General features: G+C 40.1%; 1 protein-coding gene across 1 annotated transcript in view; it reads left to right on the top strand.

Moving 5' to 3' along the window:
- Nucleotides 1-2,199: 2,199 nt before the first annotated feature.
- The window catches only part of VAT1L (vesicle amine transport 1-like), a gene marked incomplete at its 5' end in the record, with an annotated part of 50,770 nt that continues 33,842 nt past the window's right edge, over nt 2,200-19,127 (top strand). The window contains 3 exons of the mRNA XM_010074201.1: nt 2,200-2,329; nt 5,792-6,007; nt 17,474-17,616. Coding sequence (XP_010072503.1) covers nt 2,200-2,329; nt 5,792-6,007; nt 17,474-17,616 — 489 coding nt within the window. The remainder of the gene's footprint in view (nt 2,330-5,791; nt 6,008-17,473; nt 17,617-19,127) is intronic.

The raw sequence follows: 19,127 nt of genomic DNA, 5'->3' as shown, positions 1-19,127 counted from the left end.
ATATGTGACTTGAATATCATGTACCTTGTGTAGTGTTTTTTCTCTCCTTATCACACCTGCTCTAGTATCAAGTATTTAAGTCCATTGTAATGGAGATGAACTCTCTATTTTATTTAATATTGCTGCCTTTTGTTGAGGATGAAGACATGAAAGAGAAATTGAACTAGAACAGGACTGAATTGCTAGTATTATGTCACTAGATGCAAAACTGAATATGTGCCCTTTCAAAAATTGTCAGACAAGTTATTTCGTAGGAATGAATGTTTCTAGGAAGAGCTGCAATAATGTCTTTGTAATCATATGTCATTACCAAATAGCTATGGTCTTTGCCATATCTATTTGTCTGCTTGGTACCTACTTGTTATGGTGTCAGGGTGCGTGTTCTTACACAGGTTTCCACACCACGGTTTTGCCTCCAGCTGCTTTTTCTTGCAGGAATGTAGAAAAAGTTAACTTTTTGTAAAATGCTCACAGTGTAGAAAGATGTGTCCAGAAGATCACCGCTGAAGTTAATGTACACAGGCAATGGTTGCCACCATGTATGTTGTGAGGTGTTTGGTTTTGTGGTGGGTCTTTTGATTTTTTTTGTGCTTTGTTTTTTTTTGTTTGTTTGTTTTGTTTTTCCCAAATGATTACTGCTTTGCAGGCATTTTGTTATTTGGAATTTCTCTTTCATTATCAATAGTACAGTGGTGATGTAGGAGGTGATCTTAGCCACTGGATAAGAAGTGGCCTTTCCAAAGTAATTTCAAAGCTCTCAACTTAGTTGTGCTAAACTCCTCCTAACCTTCCATATGGTTAATGTTATGAGCTTTGTGTATGAGCATGTTGAGGGGGTTTTTTGGGGTTTGTTTTTTAAATTATTTTAAATTTTTCTCCTGAGTTTGTCAAGCTAGATTGTCAAAGTCATGTTTTTGAAAAATAGTCTATAATCTTGCTTTTACAGAGCTGAAAGTTGTGGGTTCAGGTTGCTCTTAAACCCTCCACCACAATTACAAGTATTTACATTTGGTGGTTTTTCCTTTTTTCCCCCTCAGTGACCTACGTCCCATGAATGCTATCTTGTCTTTGTGCCTATGCTGTGTGTCTACTCTGTCTTTTTGTTTGTTGAGTCTGTTCAATCTGTTTGTGTCTTGATTAGTATCTGACTAAAGCTCCGTCTGATAAATACTTGTGCACATCAGTAATTTTATGTATCCAAGTAGTTACTGGCATCTGTGCCTGACTAGGACTGGCTGTGTGTGTAGCTTTGTAGAGTCGGGGGAGTTAGTATGCAGCGATTTCAGCTAACAATAAATCCAGGGCTGTGTTTTGGAACAATGGATTAATTCTGAAGCATGTTTTAGAAGTTTTAACTATGTGTGGCATTTGTGCCACTAATCAGTATATGCACATAGTAGATGTTTGGTACTTTTTTGTTTTGTTTTGTTTTGTTTTTTTTTTTTTTTGTGGCTGCCTAGAAAACCACAAAATTTTACTTAAAAAAATTGGATAGCATGTAACATACAAAGCAAAGGTGCTTCAGGATTTTTGCAAAATTGAGACTACAAGGGAAGACCTGTTTGTTTTTTTTTTTTCTGAGTAGCGACCCTGAGAGCTCCAAAGAGCCAAATAACCTTTGCAAAACTGTACAAAAGTGATCCAGGAGGAACAGTTATAAAACAGCAACCTATCTCATGCTTAATAAGTTCATGCCAAAGTTTGGACTCCTGCCTGGGATGAACACGAGATTCGTTCCTGGAGCCACATCAGAGGTTAGGACAGTTACATCAGGTTGCTCGTGGCCCAAAACATTTGTAATGTGTGAGCTTTGAGGTTCTTCTTAAATGGAACTGTTTACTTGCCAGCTGGTAGTACATTCATAGCAACCATAATGTTTCACTGTATTGAATTTTAAAATGCCCTTTTTGAATTTCTACATGTGACTGCTAACAGTCTTGTAAGCTTTGGGGCTAGTGATAGATGTGGTTGCCTTGGATGTGTACTCTTCTGCCCGAGGCCTGTACAGCACAGGGTGAAGTCAGTGTGTTCTGTGCATGAAGAACGTGAATGTGTGCTGAGTCCCTCTTGGGCTGTGGAACCCAGCTTTTTAGTGCTGCCCTGAAGCTTTCTGGCTTTCCCATCTTTCGGGTCAAGTTTTCCTCCTCTGCTTTGATCTATGTTAATAGTCTTGATTTTATTTTTTCCTGTGTTTTACAGTGGTTTGAACTTTATTGATTTGATGGTGCGACAGGGGAATATCGACAACCCTCCTAAGACGCCACTTGTTCCTGGGTTTGAATGCTCTGGAATTGTAGAAGCTCTTGGAGATAGTGTGAAAGGATTTGAGGTAATATTTTCTTTATTTGCAGAGCAAGACTAAATAATCACCAGTTCACTGAGTATGTTGTCTCTAATCTCTTCTGGTCTGCCAGTGACAGCAGCCTTCGCCACCCTGTTGAGATTTGAAAGGGCAATTTTTCCTTGCTGCTTCCCAAGCATGAGAATGACCTCTTGAATTAGTTTCTAAAGCCACCACTGTCATCTCCTTCAAATCCTTCCTGAAAAGTCACTTATGCCATGTGCTTATCGTCATGCCGGAAAGCATGACTGCTGTGCTTTATGAAAGTAAAAGAAATTGAGTAAACTTGTTAAGTTTCTTTTCTTGGCCATGTTTGGTATCATCGTTGCTCTGTTCCTCAAAGCCCATGCACTGCTAATTCTAGTTCCATCTTTTGATCTTAACGAGACCTCCAGCTACAATAAGCATTGCTTCTTACAACTATGTGCATCCATGAGATGCAGATAAAATTGGGGCCCTGATTCTGGGTGTAAGACTTACTCTGATCAGTCAGGAAAAGGATCTTTTTCACCTAATAAACAGTGATAAATGACAAATAGTTAATGTATATAATAAAGCTTTCATAACTGGTTAGCATCATGTACTCTTTGGTACCTCTAACTACATATAAATGGCATTCTGTCCTACCTCCTATTCCATTATTGATGTTAAACGTCTATATTCCCTCTAATCTTGCACTTCATTTCCTCAGTAGCTAGAAAAATTTTGAAATAAAAAATGAGTTAATGCATGTCAATCCTATCTTAGATGTTTGCTGAGCCAGTCATGTCATCAAGTAATTGCATTTTCTGAATTCTTGGTGTATCTTCATCTGAAGAAGGCAATTACCCAAAATATTTTTATTAAAGGTAGCATTTTTGCTCTTCTAGAAGAGCTGCAAAGGTTCTCAGTTGAGTGAAGATAATGGCCAATTTAGCTTCTAGTAGGGTCTCAATGATGAGCTCTTCTTAGGACATTTCTCTGCCTTCCCTCTCCTGCCCCATCTCTGCCTTGAAACAAGTTATCATCTTCCAACCTTTTTTGTGACAAACAGAAACTGAACAGTATCTTTGCTGTTTTAAAAACTCTGCAGCTTCAGTTGTTCCCCTCTAGTATCTGTGTTTTATAGTTACGTTCCATATCAAAGAATATGCTACGAAAGGAGCAAGCCTCTGCTCTAGATCAGTGTTCTCAGTTTAAAAGTTCTTGCTATTTTTGAAGGGCATCGTGAGGCTACAGCATATGGTGCTTGTTTGAATAGCATCGCACTTGACTGAATATACTGGGTCTCTTTTGAAGTGATATCTTTGTTCTGACTATAGAACATGTTTGTGCTCTGGTGTACTCCCTGAAATTGAAATGAGCCATGGTATTTTACTTTTTGCATATAATCTGCATAGCCACGGTAGTGTTTGAGTGATCTGGAGGAAGGGTTGACACTCTGTGCACAGGTATGAACCCATCAACAGGAGAATGTACCACGGGGAAGATGCAAGAATATTCTGTCAGTTTCTTTATGGGTTTCTTGCACAGGACAGGAACGGGGCACATGCTTGTTGTCTCCTTGACAGAAGCTTCTGACCTTCTCTCCCTTTGTAGATCTCTTCCAGTTCAAGTCATGTTAAAGTCATGAGCATTTCATGCTCTGGAAGAATGTCTGTCACTGGCCTTAGTCTTTAGTAAGATACTACCCCTGAGATATTTCCAGCCATTTGTTGTTTTCATTTGCTGTGATTGCATCGCATGACAAATGACATCATTGAATGGCAGTCCATTTTGACAGCAGTGTGTAAGTACGTATTTTACATTGAAAGAAAGCCTTATTGGAAGAATGGTGTAATGCCTTTTCCTTCTCCCATTAAAACAGAAAGCTGATTACTACTGAGGTCAAGGGTATCAGGGCTTATCTCTCCAGTTTTGGGGATGATTCTCAGGAGCTAAGGCCTAATCGGACATGACAGCTAGGCTCTGTATAGTGTTTGTGGTAAAATACGGTATTCATTATTACCGAGAAATCCATTAGGAATCACCAGGAGGGACTTCTCTGCATTCTTTTTGGTAATCAATTATATTTGTTTGCAGGGATGTAGGATTTATTAACATCTTTACAAATTAATCCTAGCAGACTTCACATTTAGATGCTTCTCTAACAGCAAGGGGAACCACAGAACGGTTACCAGTGAGGCATTGTTAATTTGAATGTGTTTTTCAAAGGAGGAGGCATTCTGGTGGAATTGAAATGACAGTTCTGTTTCGGCATCCTCACTCTGAAAGAGACAAACCCTTCAGAACTGTCAGCAGCACCTTGGCTTTTAGCAAACCTGCAATATCCCAAAGCCAAAGTGATGACAAGTACTTAGGAGACCAAAATGTGCTTGTGCTATAAACACTTCCCTGAAGGTAATAGTGTTGTACATTACTCCATTGCTGTGGAATATCGTTGAAATAGTCCAAGAAGTATTTCTAAAGCATTAGTGGGCATTAATAGAATGTAAGATAGAAAATATCAGAGGTAGATAAGCAAAGGTGTTTTAGTGAGACAGCTGCTGTTAGTTTTAATTAAAACATGGAGTCCTGAAGTTTGATGCTATTCCTGCCTGTATCTAACATTAGCATAAAATCTTTATTTCTCCATAGTGGAATACTCTTTCACTACTATACATTTTCCAAAGCAACTGGGTAGAGAAATGCTGCATTCAGAATCCAGAGGTATATTTTTGATGTTTAAGGTGGCTTATTTGAAGTTTCAGGATCAAATTCTGTTCTGACACATGGCTGTAGAAAGGACAATTATGGAAATGTATTGGTGGAATCAGTTATTAAGATAATAAAAAAGAGAGTGGATACAGATGGTGTTATGTTTGAAATGAGTGGTTTCCAAACCCTTTCATGTGCTCTATCTACCAGAGTACAAGGCGTCTCCTTCTCAATCCACAGAGAGGAAAAGTAGCTCTAAATTAGTGTGAAGACTGAGAAACCAAAGCGAAAATTATTTTAGATGTAATTTTGTTTATTCCATGCATCTCATCAATATCATTATGATCTTTTTTTCCTAATAAATAAAAATAAAAAGTTTTTCTGTAAGCAAAGTTTCTGGTTATTAGTAAGAATGCTGTTTTCATTGTTTACAGCCCCATTTGTTGTTTAGGAGCTCTGCTAGCAAAAGATGATCTGTATTAGTGATGATGGAAAATTGCTCCATCAGAGAAGCAGAGTAGCAAAAAATAAGAGGTGGCTTTAACTTTCTTTGGATATTTTTGTTGAGTTTAACTTTTTAAATAAATACAATTAAAAATGTTAAAAGCCCAAAGCTGAGCAGCTTAACTGCTGTTTTGCCAAGGATGTGGAGCACCATTATGTTCGCAGCTGGTGACCCACAGGTTGAACAGGAGAGTTACAGGTGTTACAAGCTGCTCTCTGCAGTGTCAATATCAGCTGTATCCTCAACATTGTTTTTTTCCTTGTTTGTAGATTGGAGACAGAGTCATGGCTTTTGTAAACTACAATGCATGGGCTGAAGTAGTATGTACCCCAGTAGAATTTGTCTACAAGATCCCAGATGACATGAGTTTTTCTGAAGCTGCTGCGTTTCCCATGAACTTTGTAACTGCCTACATGATGCTCTTTGAAGTTGCCAACCTAAGAGAAGGCATGTCTGTGCTGGTTCACTCAGCAGGAGGAGGGGTGGTAAGTTGGAACTTTTCTTACTTTCCTGTCACCAAGTAACTGAAGCAGTCTGATGCATCTCAGTTTCTGAAATGAGCCAGACCATGCAGTTTGATTCGATATCAGACTTCCTATGTGAGGGATTGCGGTGGGAGGAACTGCCTCTGTTTTCCCATCAATTGGTGATGTGAATGGTTGGCAGTAGGTTTTGGTGAAATAAAAATGTTCTGATGATAAACCCCTCCATAAACCCGTAACTGGTTGTCAGAAATCAAGGAGCAAGTGTTGTCCCAAGCATTTCCCTCCTGAACTTATGCACCATGTACTTCTATGTAAAAGAGGGCTGTAATGAAAGGAATAAATAAATCGACTCCCTGCACAAGGTATTTGAAGGTAACCATAATCCTCCTTGCAGTAAATGACTCTCTTGGAATACTGCAAATACCATGCACAGGCGTGTGTGATGCTTTCTCTGTGAAAGACTTTTTTTTTTTTTTCCCCTTTTGTTGTAGGGGGATTGAAAGCAATGAAAAGCCTTATCATGCCAACCCTGAGGAAAAGATACAAATGATGACTTTGAGTCAGTGGTGGCTGCTGCCTGTCGTAGTTCCGATCATTAGTAAGGAGGCATTGTGTTGCATGGGCAAAGCAACAGTAGGATGAATTTGGTGGAATATCAGGCCACACAGTGAAATAAAACGTCATAATTTTGTGTTACCACTTCCTTGAACTATCTCTTAGTAAAATCTCTCTCGTTTGGAAAATATTTAAGCTTGTGCAAAATATTAAGATACTGACAGGGGAGTTTGCATTTGAAATTGTGCAGTCCTTTTCCATAAGACAGATTTTATGACCTGAGAACATCTGCAGATCTCAGCCTTTCAAATTGGAGTACCTCTTCTGTTTTCATGTTATACCTTATTTATGCTAAATTAATGTTCCGTTGTCTGCTGAGGTCTGGTGGGCAACCCTGCACGCCTTATCCCTAATTCTATGCCCTTAGACCTTCTTTCAGGTTCTCATATAAAAGAAGGCTGTAATCAAAGGAACAAATTCATGAGTTCCCTGTACTAAGTATTTTTAGCTAACGATAATCCTACTTGCAGAAAATGCTCCTCTTGGAATACTTCTGTAAATGAATGGAATTTATAATCGTATTATGCTTCGGCACAGTACAACCTACAGCGTTATGGCTGACTTTATTGTTCTTTAATATTAAATCTTTGTGTGTGGAATTTAGGACTGTTAAAGCAACATGAGGCCACCCATTCAGGAGGACTGTATATTCTACAGGAATCAAAGGCTCAGCTTTAGCTGGAAGGCCATTTGCCCATCTGACATTATACAGACACAGGCTGAACATATAGAATTAGCAAAACACTCAAAAGCAGTCCTTACACATATGCATGTATCTAGAGAAAATGAACTCCTCCTTATTAAGATAAAGCATCCTTGATAAATTTATTTCTTTCTTTCTCTCTTCCTCTTTGTAACCTCACTTGCCTCTCTTATTTCTTCCTTCTGTTCCTGAAGCACTGTTAATGCTCTGCTAACTCTCACGTAGTATTCAGTAGTGCCTGCTCTCTGTGCTGGGCTGTTCCTGTGAGGGCACTGCTGGGTTCCTCTCTTTTGTCAACAAGCAGTTTTTGACTAGTTCTCTGCTGTGGCTGCTTGTGGACCTTCTCTGAGAGAAGCTAAAGGGAGGATGGGTCCCGGTTGGCTGCCAGGAGAACAAGGAGAAACCAGAGCCATCACCTGCTAAGTAGTTAGATAAAACAGACTTTCCATGGGAAAGACCAGAGCTGCAGGAAGAGCAGCTGAGTTGGCCGATAACTGCTAAAGGTCTGTGGATGGTCCAGGGAGACTGTACATAAGAGGGAGACAGGGTCGGCTGGGCTGCGAGACAGGATGCTGACTGCTGTCGCAGAGGAGAGTGCCTCATGCAGCCTGTTGTTCCTGTTGGGGAAGAACATGTATAGCTAGAATTGGGAAGGAAAGACTTTTCTCATTTGTTGGTAGGTCTTACAGATAAAATACACTCTGGAGATGCATGGAATTTTCCATTTCTGTTAACTAGACATAAAGATTTCAGAGGGATCTGTGTTACTCTTTAAACCGCTCAAATAATCTGCCTGTTAATCCTTTGAAAAATTTAACAGCCTCAGTTGAACAAATCATTCTCACAAAGTTCATTGTTAATAAAATGGAAAACTGGCACTGAAATCGCTATGGGAAGAGGTATTTTTTGTGCTGTTGCTTTAATAGACAGAAGGCCCATTCCCACTTTCAGCAAGTGAGAAACCTGTCCAGTTTGTTTCTAAATGTCATAGAAATTCCAGAACACTTTAATGAGACAATAGGCTCCCTGTGGGACTAGAAGTTTGTAATTGTTCCTTTCTCATTATGCAAGATCATTATTTTAGCTGCTTCGGGCAGTTTATGAAAAAGAACTTGTTGCTTCAAAAATGTTTATGAGGTTCTTTGTTCTGGCTCCCCAGTGACCTTTAGGAGGATCCTGCAGCTTTTTCAATAAATTGAATCAGAGAAAATTCTCTGGACCTTTACTTACATATTGCCTGAGTTTATTTATGTGGCCTTATTTTTGTTTATAGATATTTTTGGTCATGAGGTGAGTACAGCAATTGTCTTCCCATCTGTGCCTGGGGTATGATAAGTACGTGATGGTATCCTTTAATGCCTGACAGGATGCTTTAGATAACTCAGTTTACTTATTTCCAGAAGTTCCAGGGGATGTCAGAAGATGATGTAGAGAATAAGGAAATGTAGCAAGAAAACTTGCCTTGAAGAAAGTCTCACATACCTGTCTCTCTCTTACAGAGACTTGAATCCTGTTCCATATACCAAATGAGTCTGCACTCTGCTGCCCACGCAGCTGAAAGGGCAGGGCGTCATGCCATCTTCCCTGTTCATGGTAGGAGGAAACGTGGCTAGTTGTAGAGAAGCACCTTGTCTCTCTGAACCAAGAAGAGACAGGTGGATGCTCACAAACTGCTTCTGACACTGTTGGTGTGTTGTAGCCTTCCGTCTGAAGAGGAGGACCTGCTGCAGTGCTTAGGAAAGGGGGTTTGAAAGAGGAGAGATTGTATTTGCTGTTGTTTCCTAAGGCCAGCTTATTGATTTTGATTGTTTGGAAAGGGGGCTGCTGTGGGAGTTGGTTTGGTTTTCCTGCCTTTTCTTCCCTCTTGAGATGGGGGCAGTTGAGAGAGACTGACTCTCAGCTCCCAGCCTGGACAGTGAAGTAGGCTGGAGAAGTTGTAGGGGCCTTCTAGGAAAACATGGTACAGGCTCACGGTTGCATTGCGTGATTCAATCAGACTTCAATGAGAAATCTATACCTTGCAAAGCATTCTGTTATCAACTGGTCGAGCTGCTACTGACCAATATTTAAAAATGACAACAGTTGTCACACGCTCCCTTTCAGGCCTCTCTTTGGCAGGATGCTTAACACTTCTGCTTAAACCATTATATCGAGTAGCAGGGCAGTTTTTAAATGCTTAAAGCTATGGAAATGTTTAAGTGTCCTTCTGAACTGATTGCTAAAATGAGGAGAAAGTCAGCTAACACTGAACTTCAAAAATTTCCTGTTATCCATACATAGAAACTAATGCTCAGAAATAGGAGTTTGCATGAACATATGACTTACTGTAGGGCATATATTGGCCTATCTTAACTGTAAAATGCTGTAATTTATGTTTGAAATGACTAAGACAATGGTAGAGTAGCTCCCTTCACAAATATACTCCCACAGCTTTTTTTTTCAAGGGAAGCAAAGTGGTGACTGAGGAAAATACGCTGAGAAAACTGAGCAGTAGCATGCACCCCACTGGGACTGATCTGCTGTATGAAGCAATTAGTTCTTTAAAATTAAGACTATTTAAGCCAGTGCATTCGGTGCGAGTCATAGCACAGGCTTCTATGAGATCATAAATCGTAGAGTCATTAAGGTTGGAAAAGACCTCAAGGATCATCAAGTCCAAGTCCAACCGTCAGCCCGCACCACCTAACTCACTAAACCATGTCCCTAAGCACCACATCTACATGTTTCTTGAACCCCTCCAGGGATGGTCACCCCCCCAGTCCCCGGGGCAGCCAGTTCCAATGCCTGATCACTCTTTCAGTGATGAAATTTTTTCTAATATCCAGCCTAAGCCTCCCCTGGTGCAACTTGAGGCTGTTCCCTCTTGCCCTATCAGTTGTTACTTTAGAGAAGAGGCCAGCACCCACCTCACTACACCCTCCTTTCAGGTAGTTGTAGAGAGTGATAAGGTCTCCTCTCAGCCTCCTCTTCTCTAGACTAAACAACCCCAGCTCCCTCAGCCGCTCCTCATAAGACCTGTGCTCCAGACCCTTCACCATAAAGCTGCTCTTAAAATTATTAATGTAAACTTGTAAACTGTATCCTGGATTAGTTGAATTAGTATAAGTACAGGACCGTTGTATTAAAAGAAAAAAAAAAAAAAAAACAAAGCCAAAAATCAAAGCAAAAAACCTTAAGGTCTTCTAGCTTTAATAAATCCAGTCTCTCTCTGATATCGATCTGGCAAACGAATTCTTTCAGGGATTTAGATTTCTGAGAGACAGCCATTACGCCCATTTGCTTATTTGTTTGCTCTTTATGTACTCTTCCTACTCTGAATATTTAGAGCACAAAACTTTGGTCATTTACCAAGATTGTGTAAACACTTCATCACTTAACCCCTCAGATGCAAGGCAGAATTATTAGCCAATTCTTGAGCATTTCAATCTTACAGATGCTAAAGTGATGCTGCCTTTCATGCAGGAGCATCAGTTGCTATCCTGAAGCTGTGATCTGACCTTCCCTTTCGGTCTCAGCAGCAGAGGAAGTGCAAGCAGAGTAAGTTACAGATGCAGCTATAATGTTTGAATTTGAAGGGTAAATCTGACTTGGCAACAGATTTAGGTCATCCTGGCAGGATTGGTTAAAGCTTGGCAGGAACCCTCTCTTTTTATTGTGTCTCCCCTGCATAAATTGCAAATATTTGAGGATGTGTTCCAAACTGAATCACTGAAGTGGTGATATTTTATCTGACAAAGAACTGGCACTCCTTAGTAAATCTAGTCACCCACTATCACAGGCAGCATATAGGAACCCTTTTGAGAGAATTATCAAATGTCTTCATGAAAAAATGCCTACATGCTTATTCCTTCAAATTCTCTCTGGTCTGTCTTGCATGGTGAGAAATCTTTCTCAATTTCCAGACTTTATTTATAGCCAGTTCTTTGTTCTTTTGCTGGTGTTGTCCATTAATTAAAATTAGCTATTGCTTCCTCTTGGGGCACTTCTTTCAGACCTTTTTGATAGGATGTATATTTGTTTATGGCTAGAACAAGCTCAGAATCAACTCTCTCCTGAGAGATTTTCCTCCTGAAAGCAGGTTGGTTTGTTCATATGCCTTTTTTGTAAGGTCAGATGTCTTGTTTCCTTGGTCATCCTACAGGCACTGGTCCGGACAGATACATACATATTTCCTGGGCTCTGAGCTGCTTGGCAGCAAAGCAGCAGTAAGCTGGTATGAAAGCCAGAGCCTTTTAAAATAGGTCTCACAGCAGCCCTGATCCTTTTAAACATTGTATGGGTAGCTAGACTTTAGGTCTGTCTGCACCTCGCAGGTAGGAGCGCATTAAATAGCACTCTTGTGTTTGAGTCAGTCCTCCCTGAATGTGAATAATTAGAATTTACTCTGCTCTTCTGGTGGTCCTGGCCAGCATACTGTACAATGGCATTGCATTAATGCTTCCCATTTTGCTGAAATCTTTACTCAATACTTCCCAGGTCTGCACTTGCTGTTCTCATATTAGCAGGTCATAGCCACTCTGCATTTGATGAATACACCCGAAGTGCTTTCCTCTTATTTCACCTCCAGCAGCCAAGGAGGGGAATAAATCAGCTCCCACAGCTCTGTGTAACCAAGGCTAGGATGCTTTAAGTGCCCAGGCTGTCTCACTTAGAGCCAGACCCGGTGTCTGTAGCTGAGCTGCCCGCTGCTGCTGAATGCCTCTGGAGCGTGGATGTGCTCCCTCAGCAGCTCAGGAGAGTCCCAGGGCCATGCCCCAGTCTATTTCCAGACACTGCCTCAGAGCATAATCTGTTAATCAAACACAAAAGCCTGGTGAGCCATACACAAAAAGCAATTTCCCTGACCAAAGCCGGCTGCAGTCTCTGAGGGCCTTTCTTTTTGCCTCTCACAGCCCCGCACTCCCCAGAGGACGTGTCCTTGCCCTGAATCCTCTGCTGAGTCATGTCACAGGCAGGCAGTGCTTAACTCTTCCTTGGCCATTCTGCCTTTTCAGACAGAGTTTGTATCTTCTGGGCGAGGATCTCTGATGGAGTATATTGTCATAGCTCTGCTAAACTGAAGAGGATTTATAACAGATGGAGATTCAGCTCTGAGTTTTGGCTGCACCTCAGCTGCACAGTTTTGCAAGAGGGTGGGAAAAAACACACCCTGCTAATTGTTGCAGAAAATAAGAGATTTTTGAGGGTAAAAGATACTATTATGTCATGGTGACTCTTTCTTCCCTGCCTTCTGCTCCAAAACTTATTTGTGGTGGCAGCGAGTGTAGCAGGTGCTGCATTACGCTTGTTCAAGAATCACATTTCAGTTTGTCCACTCTGCAATGTTCACCTTAGTGTTTGGTTTCCAATTTCCTCTGCTGTAATTGGAAAAACAACACCTTCAGGAGATGGGGTGTTGTGTGTCTGACTTCTAACACCAGAGAAAAGTTTTCATTGATGCCAGAAGATGACTAGATGTCTTCTCTTGCAATTTTCCTACTGTGTTTGTGTACTCTGTACCACCTTCAGATGTGGTTATATGGTATTTTGGAAATGTGGATTCTCCTCACGTTCAGTTCCAGACAGGTTTCTTGTGCAAGATTAAGTCTGAATGATTTTTTTTTTTTAAAATGCTGTAGCAGCTCTGGGCTGCAAAAACGTATCATAGAAATGATAATTTCTTACTGATGCTATTGGTTCTAATAGATGTGGTTTTGCAGGGTGGTATCTTTTAGATGGTTTGTTCTCTCCTGCTATAAAACTGGGCTCAGTTGACATAATAGCAGAAAAGATGCTTTCATGAAAGTATGCTGATCTGTAACCGCTGTGATTCAGTGTACAGCTTGGACATCAGACTGAGGTCTGGCTTGTGCCACTAGATCAGACTCTTTCAGAGATCCACTAACTTATATTGCTTATTTATATTTCATCCAGTTATATTAATAAGTATTCATAAGCTAATTAAATCAATAAGTTTTCTTATCTTCATGCTTTCTATATTGACTTTTAAATGCCAGTGACCTTTTTTTACTTTGAAATTGTTTAAATGTGCAGAACAGTCTATTTCCCTTTTACTTCCTAAAAATCTACTTTTCTGTTCTTTTACATTATTATCTCAGTATGAGAAGTTTCCAATCCTGCAGGTTTAAATTTGGGTTTTAAAGCAAAGGAATGTAAAGAAATCAATCTTTTTACTGGTTCTAAAACTACTATAAGCATATCAATTTATAATAAATTCTATAATAATTACATGTGTAGATTAGGTTCAACATGCTGATTTTATAAATTGACAGGATACCTTGAAAAGGAATCCATCAAACGGACTTTGAAGCTAAAAAGACACAAGACTTCTATGCCAAATCCAGTATTAGGAGACATGCTTCACTTCACAGAATGCTTTAATCCAATTTATTAATTTATTTGAGGATGCACTGTATGGAGTTCTGCATGATAAATAGTATTCTAAAAATATATTTTAAAGGAGATTAATTCCATTTTAAGGGAGTATTTTGTAACCATGTCTATGCCTTCAGTGAAGCAATTGATCAGTTTTTTCAAAGACTTCTAAATCCTGTTAAAGGTAAAATTAATTGTCCAAGTGATAATTATTTTTTGCCACCTATTAATTTTCCCAGGTTCAGGAAGCAAGAACCTAGTCTGTACTTACATGTAGAAATTTGCATTGTATATGAAAAATTAGATGTGTGAAGACTTTTTTTTATTTTCATTTTTCAAATCATGCCTGTCTAATTGGCCACCCTCTCAGAAGGTTTTAGAGTTCATACACTATTTCGGATAACACGGTGCCTGCGTACACATCAGTGTGGTCTCCACGGTGAGAGCTGGTAGCAGAGATGATGTGGTTTTGTCTGGGCAGTGAGGAAATGGAAAGCGCTCTTGTCTCTGTCTGCCACAAAGCAGTTTTTAGGAGGGGACTGGCTTTGGAATCCAAAAGGCAGGAGAGGACCTGTGTGCCCCCACGATCAAAGGCTGCTTTCTGGTGAGAATGTGCAGTGAGACAGGAGCCGGCATAGATACCTCGTCTTCCCCTCCATAGCCCCGCGAAGAGGATGTTCTTCCTTCCAGCTGCAAAAACCTGTGTGCATACTTCATGTGGGAACCGTGGATGTTCCATGTGTGGGAACCAGAGCCTCACACACTCACAATTAGCTAAACACTAGCTGCTAATCCAGAGGTAGCTAGATGACTCGAGGGATTACAAGAGATTTAAGAGTGACACGTTGCTGTTTTGGAGTTTAGTGGAATTCCACTGAAATTAGTGAAATGTTTAAGTCCACAAGTTAAGTTCAGTCGTGTTTTAGTGGGGAAAGCATGAAGGGTCTGCTATCAGACCTTTCCGCTCCGCTAATTCCAAGATTTCTGAAGTACGAATACTAAGAATACTTTAGACAAAAATAAGTAAGGGTCAATGTCAAATGAAGATCTTCAGAAAGCTGTGCAAGAAAGTTTTGTGGAATTGCCTCAAAATACTTCAGTGATGTTGTTCATCCAATTATAAAAGTACTGGTCATATGAGTCAGTTTTAGGATTTAAAGGTCTACAGAAAGCTGGCAAGTATTCTGATCTGGGATTTTAGATAAGCTTATCTCTGTGGGGGGAGAGAGGGGTGAACTAACGAGTTTGAGTCAGGAGGAAAATAGGTTATGCAGATCCTGGGTGTTTTTGTGCATTTCTCCTATTCATCTGACTGTCAGTTTGTTAAATGTTAAATTATCTTCTGCAGGATGAAAATCAACATGTTTTCTACTCTGATACGTGACCTTTTAAACATTCAGTGTTTTTGATTCAGGATATTATTCCTCATCTTCCCAAGTTAGATTGAAAATGCAGAAAACTAATTAGAGGATAGATCAATAATGTCAGAATTTCACTCAACGAGCATACGGTATAAAATACTGACTTATCTAAATCACTATGGGTGATGGTTTTCTGGGAGGTGCAGATAACTGAGAAAAGAGGATTGCTAGTGAAAATGACTAAGAGAAGGAGAGATAACAAAATCCAGAGTAATTCTTCTTGTGTTTTCATGATACAATATTTGTGGAGACTCAAACCTGGGCTTCAGAATGAGACGGTAAGTAATAGAGAAATGAAGTATGAGAAGAGGGAAATATTTTCTGCTTCCAGAAGACATTACATCTTGTGAGATGAGACCCTTCAGTAATGGATTTTCCTATGATTTCTAAGAGATTAGGGATTCCAATCCAGGAAAATGGTGGATGATTTTAAGAAGAAAAGGTCATTTATGTTTGGTGTTGGATACCATTACGCATCAGCATTCTTCCCTGGGTCCTGCTGTAAGTTTCTCTGAGCTATTGCACAGATTGTTCAATTTGCTGTGCTGTTCCATTTCTTGTCTGTAAAGTAAAAATGAGAATACATCCCTTCTCCTGCCCTCTCCTCTGTCTGTTGGTACCTGTCCAAAGCACCACGTAAACTGTGCTTTGCTGTGTAGCTGTTTACTCACTAATCCAGTAGGAAACCAAGGTGAAACTCCTGTGTGTCACCACATATAGATAATAACATTGCTCTCTCTCACGACGTTCAGCTCAGAGTACTGTCACTAGCAATTACATTCAGTATTATATGTGAGGATGCCAAGACCCCCAAGGTATACAGAGTTATCTAATTATTCTACTGCAAATAAAACCTAAGCACTGATTACTGGTATTTACATACTAATAATCAGGTTTTCTGGTTGGAATTAACAGAAATGTGTTTATCCATGGATTATTTTACTGGTCATGCATACAGTTTCCAAATTACAATCTTTTGGCTGTAAATATAAGAATAAGAATGTAAGAATCTGCTGAATTCCATCAGTCAGTATTTTTAGAGTGGCAGTGCCTTTTCTTGCTTTGGGGCATATCCATGTAACCGTGCTAGCTCTGGTGGTGTAATGTGGTTACAAAAAGAGGTGGGATGTGGCTACCAAAAATCTGTCTTCCATTTGTTAATGTGTTAAGAGTAAAACAAGACCCAGGGTTGTAAAAGGATGACCCGTTAGGATCTTTTTTGAAATCTAGATGGCTCAGCATTTATGCAGCACTTTCTTTCTTCTCTTGGCCTCATGAAATTAGAGAAAGTTAGAGAAGTTAAAAAAACTTAGAGAAGTTAAAGTCATCTGGGGCCTGAAGCTGGAAAGTTGAAGTACAGACATTTGAATGCACAAATTCTCTAATGCCCCAAGTCCTACCTAAACACTGACATAGTGTCTGATTGATTTGCTGGGACGCAGGACGGATATGCTGGGAGAATGATTTTCCTTTATATGCTCCAGGCCATTTTGTCCTCTTTGCTGCTGATCAGTTTTGAGGTTGCAGCACTGGCCTGAGCAGACCTGTTAGTGTGACTTAAGGCTATTCTTACATTTTGAATAATTAGTAATAATTATTGTTATTAGTAAGAGGTAAAACAGATTTGCTTTACTTCTAGTGTTTGTTATACCAACTCACTGTTTTCCTCTGAAACCATAAGAAAATGTGATCACTTATGAGTAGTAGACTACATGCTGTCCTGGGACTTACTGCACTAGAGGACCTGTATTAGGACTGCAAAAACCTGAAGCATAAAAGCTGTATCTGAATACCAGAGGATCCAAGTACTTTTATATTATCTGCCAGAAATTCTCTTCTGGCATCAGGTGTTGCAATGCCTTCCCCATGAGCAGAGAGGATTTGTATCCCCCGTGGAAGCAGTCAGGTCTGTTCTGAGGTGTGAAGTGCAAAGAGGGCTGCTGAGGTTACTCGAGGGGCTCTGGGGGAAATGCGTGTAGGATGCAGGTAACAAATGAGAAGTGCTTCTCTAGTACTCTTTGAGTAATTGTATTTGGTGGTTCTTGTAAACTAATGCCATTTCCTTTCAACTACACTGCCTTTGTTAAAAGATGAAGAACTCTTTTCCAGTACAATTTTTGATACATTAAATTACTTTTATCCCTGCAGTTCCTTTGTCTTCAACATATCCTTTTGACTTAAGTGTATTTTTTTTTCCTGTGGCCGAACTGCATTACACTGTCAAGAAATGAGTTTGGGAAGTCCTTGCACATGTTTGGTCTTGGTTTGTGCTGTGTCATGAGTGAATTGGAAGGTGCAAACTCTGTCAACTGATTTCCATGTCAGTGAACTAACATGATAATGTGTTTGCAGGGGCAAGCTGTTGCTCAGCTCTGTTCAACTGTTCCCAATGTTACTGTTTTTGGAACAGCTTCATCTTTCAAACATGAAGCAATCAAAGACTCAGTAACTCACCTGTTTGACAGAAATGCAGACTATGTTCAAGAAGTAAAAAGGTAATTTTTATTTTCCTGAGTAAGGGTTGTATAGTATCTGGCAAAATGCTACGGAAGACGCTGGGCTGGTCATATTTATGGGAAGAGATTACGTTTGTGAGCTTGGGAACTGTAGTTCGTTCCAGACATTCCATCTGTCCACTACAAGGTATGAGATAGCAAGCATCTCCCTGTTTCCTCATAAGCAACGTAAGCTTTGTTAGTCGATGTTCATACTTGGACATCTCTTGCAAGCAAAGTAAATTAAGTGACAAAGAATAAATGTCCTAACAGAAAGATGTACTTTGCTGTTACCTGTCTGTGTAGTAGGTCACTGTAGTGCATTGAGTAAGATATTTTCAGTGTATCTGTAAGTTATCCAGATTTGGAGTTCTCTGGTGTGTTTCCATCTGCCTGGGTTTTTATCCTCTGCCAGGGATTGATATCAGAGCATGTGATGCCTGTTTTAATTTCAGATCCTTGGATTTTGTTTGTTTGCGTTCAGATTAGAATCACATCCTGTTGCCTTTTGAAGTCATTGTTTCTATTTACATGCTTTCAAATACTTTGTTTTCCAGTTTGTCTGTTTCTAGAAATTGATGTTGATACAGGTGGCAGAACTTTAGAATTGATAAGCAAATCTTAATAAAAAAAAGTCTTCTTGATTTTAGTTCTCAGACAGATAAGAATAATGTTTTCCCTTCATCTTGTATCTGTCAAAATACTAGATTATGTAGCTGGGCATAAACGAAGAAACTTCTCAAAGGGGCACCCCAAGGCAGTACAGCTGACAGGCTTCCTGTCAAACTTATGCGTTCCTCAGAGTGACGTGCAACGTCTGAGAAGGTCTCTTAGTACGAGGGTTACAGGCCCTCAAAGGGGCCTTCAGTATACAGCAGACTTCTGCCTGAGCTGTTAGCAGTCAAAACAGGTGTTGGAGGAGGAAGCAGGGTGTCTTGCCACTGTTTCTGGAGCACTCCCAAGGGCTTAAGAGAACATCTGAAATGATCCATCACAAAGGCTGTTTTACACCACAGGAAAAATTTTCTGTATGGGAAGTTTCACCAAAGGAGATAGGACTTGTCCAGCAGATGACACCCTCACCATCTTCTTAAAGCTCACAGGAATTGCAGTGCTTTTCTTTGGCCCTTTGATAGCCTTTCTCATGGGGACGCATACATACCTAAGTGTTTGCTGCCCCTGCAAGATTGCTGTAGCAAGATGAAGACTGAATTCTAACAATCCCCACTTTACAAACATTGATTCAGCAAGGAAGAACACTTGAAAACATTAATCAGAGTTCAACAACAGCCTTGATCCTAACTCTTGGCAGGGGAGCAGCACATCTGATCTAAGCGGGTATGTGATGTGGGAGCAGATACAACAGAAACCAGTGCTTGAAAAAGGAATAAAGCCCCTTTAACTTCTGATACCTTTATGGCTGCAGATAACGTTGGTTGCTTCCACCCTTCATCAGGACAGTTCTTTCTGGGAGAGTTCCCTGACTCTGTGTAACAGACTGTATCTACTGT

This window comes from Pterocles gutturalis, unplaced genomic scaffold, assembly GCF_000699245.1.
Source record: "Pterocles gutturalis isolate BGI_N339 unplaced genomic scaffold, ASM69924v1 scaffold8732, whole genome shotgun sequence".
Classification (NCBI taxonomy): Eukaryota; Metazoa; Chordata; class Aves; order Pterocliformes; family Pteroclidae; genus Pterocles; species Pterocles gutturalis.
Note: the sequence above shows the minus strand (reverse complement) of the source record. Positions and strands in the feature narration are given on the sequence as shown.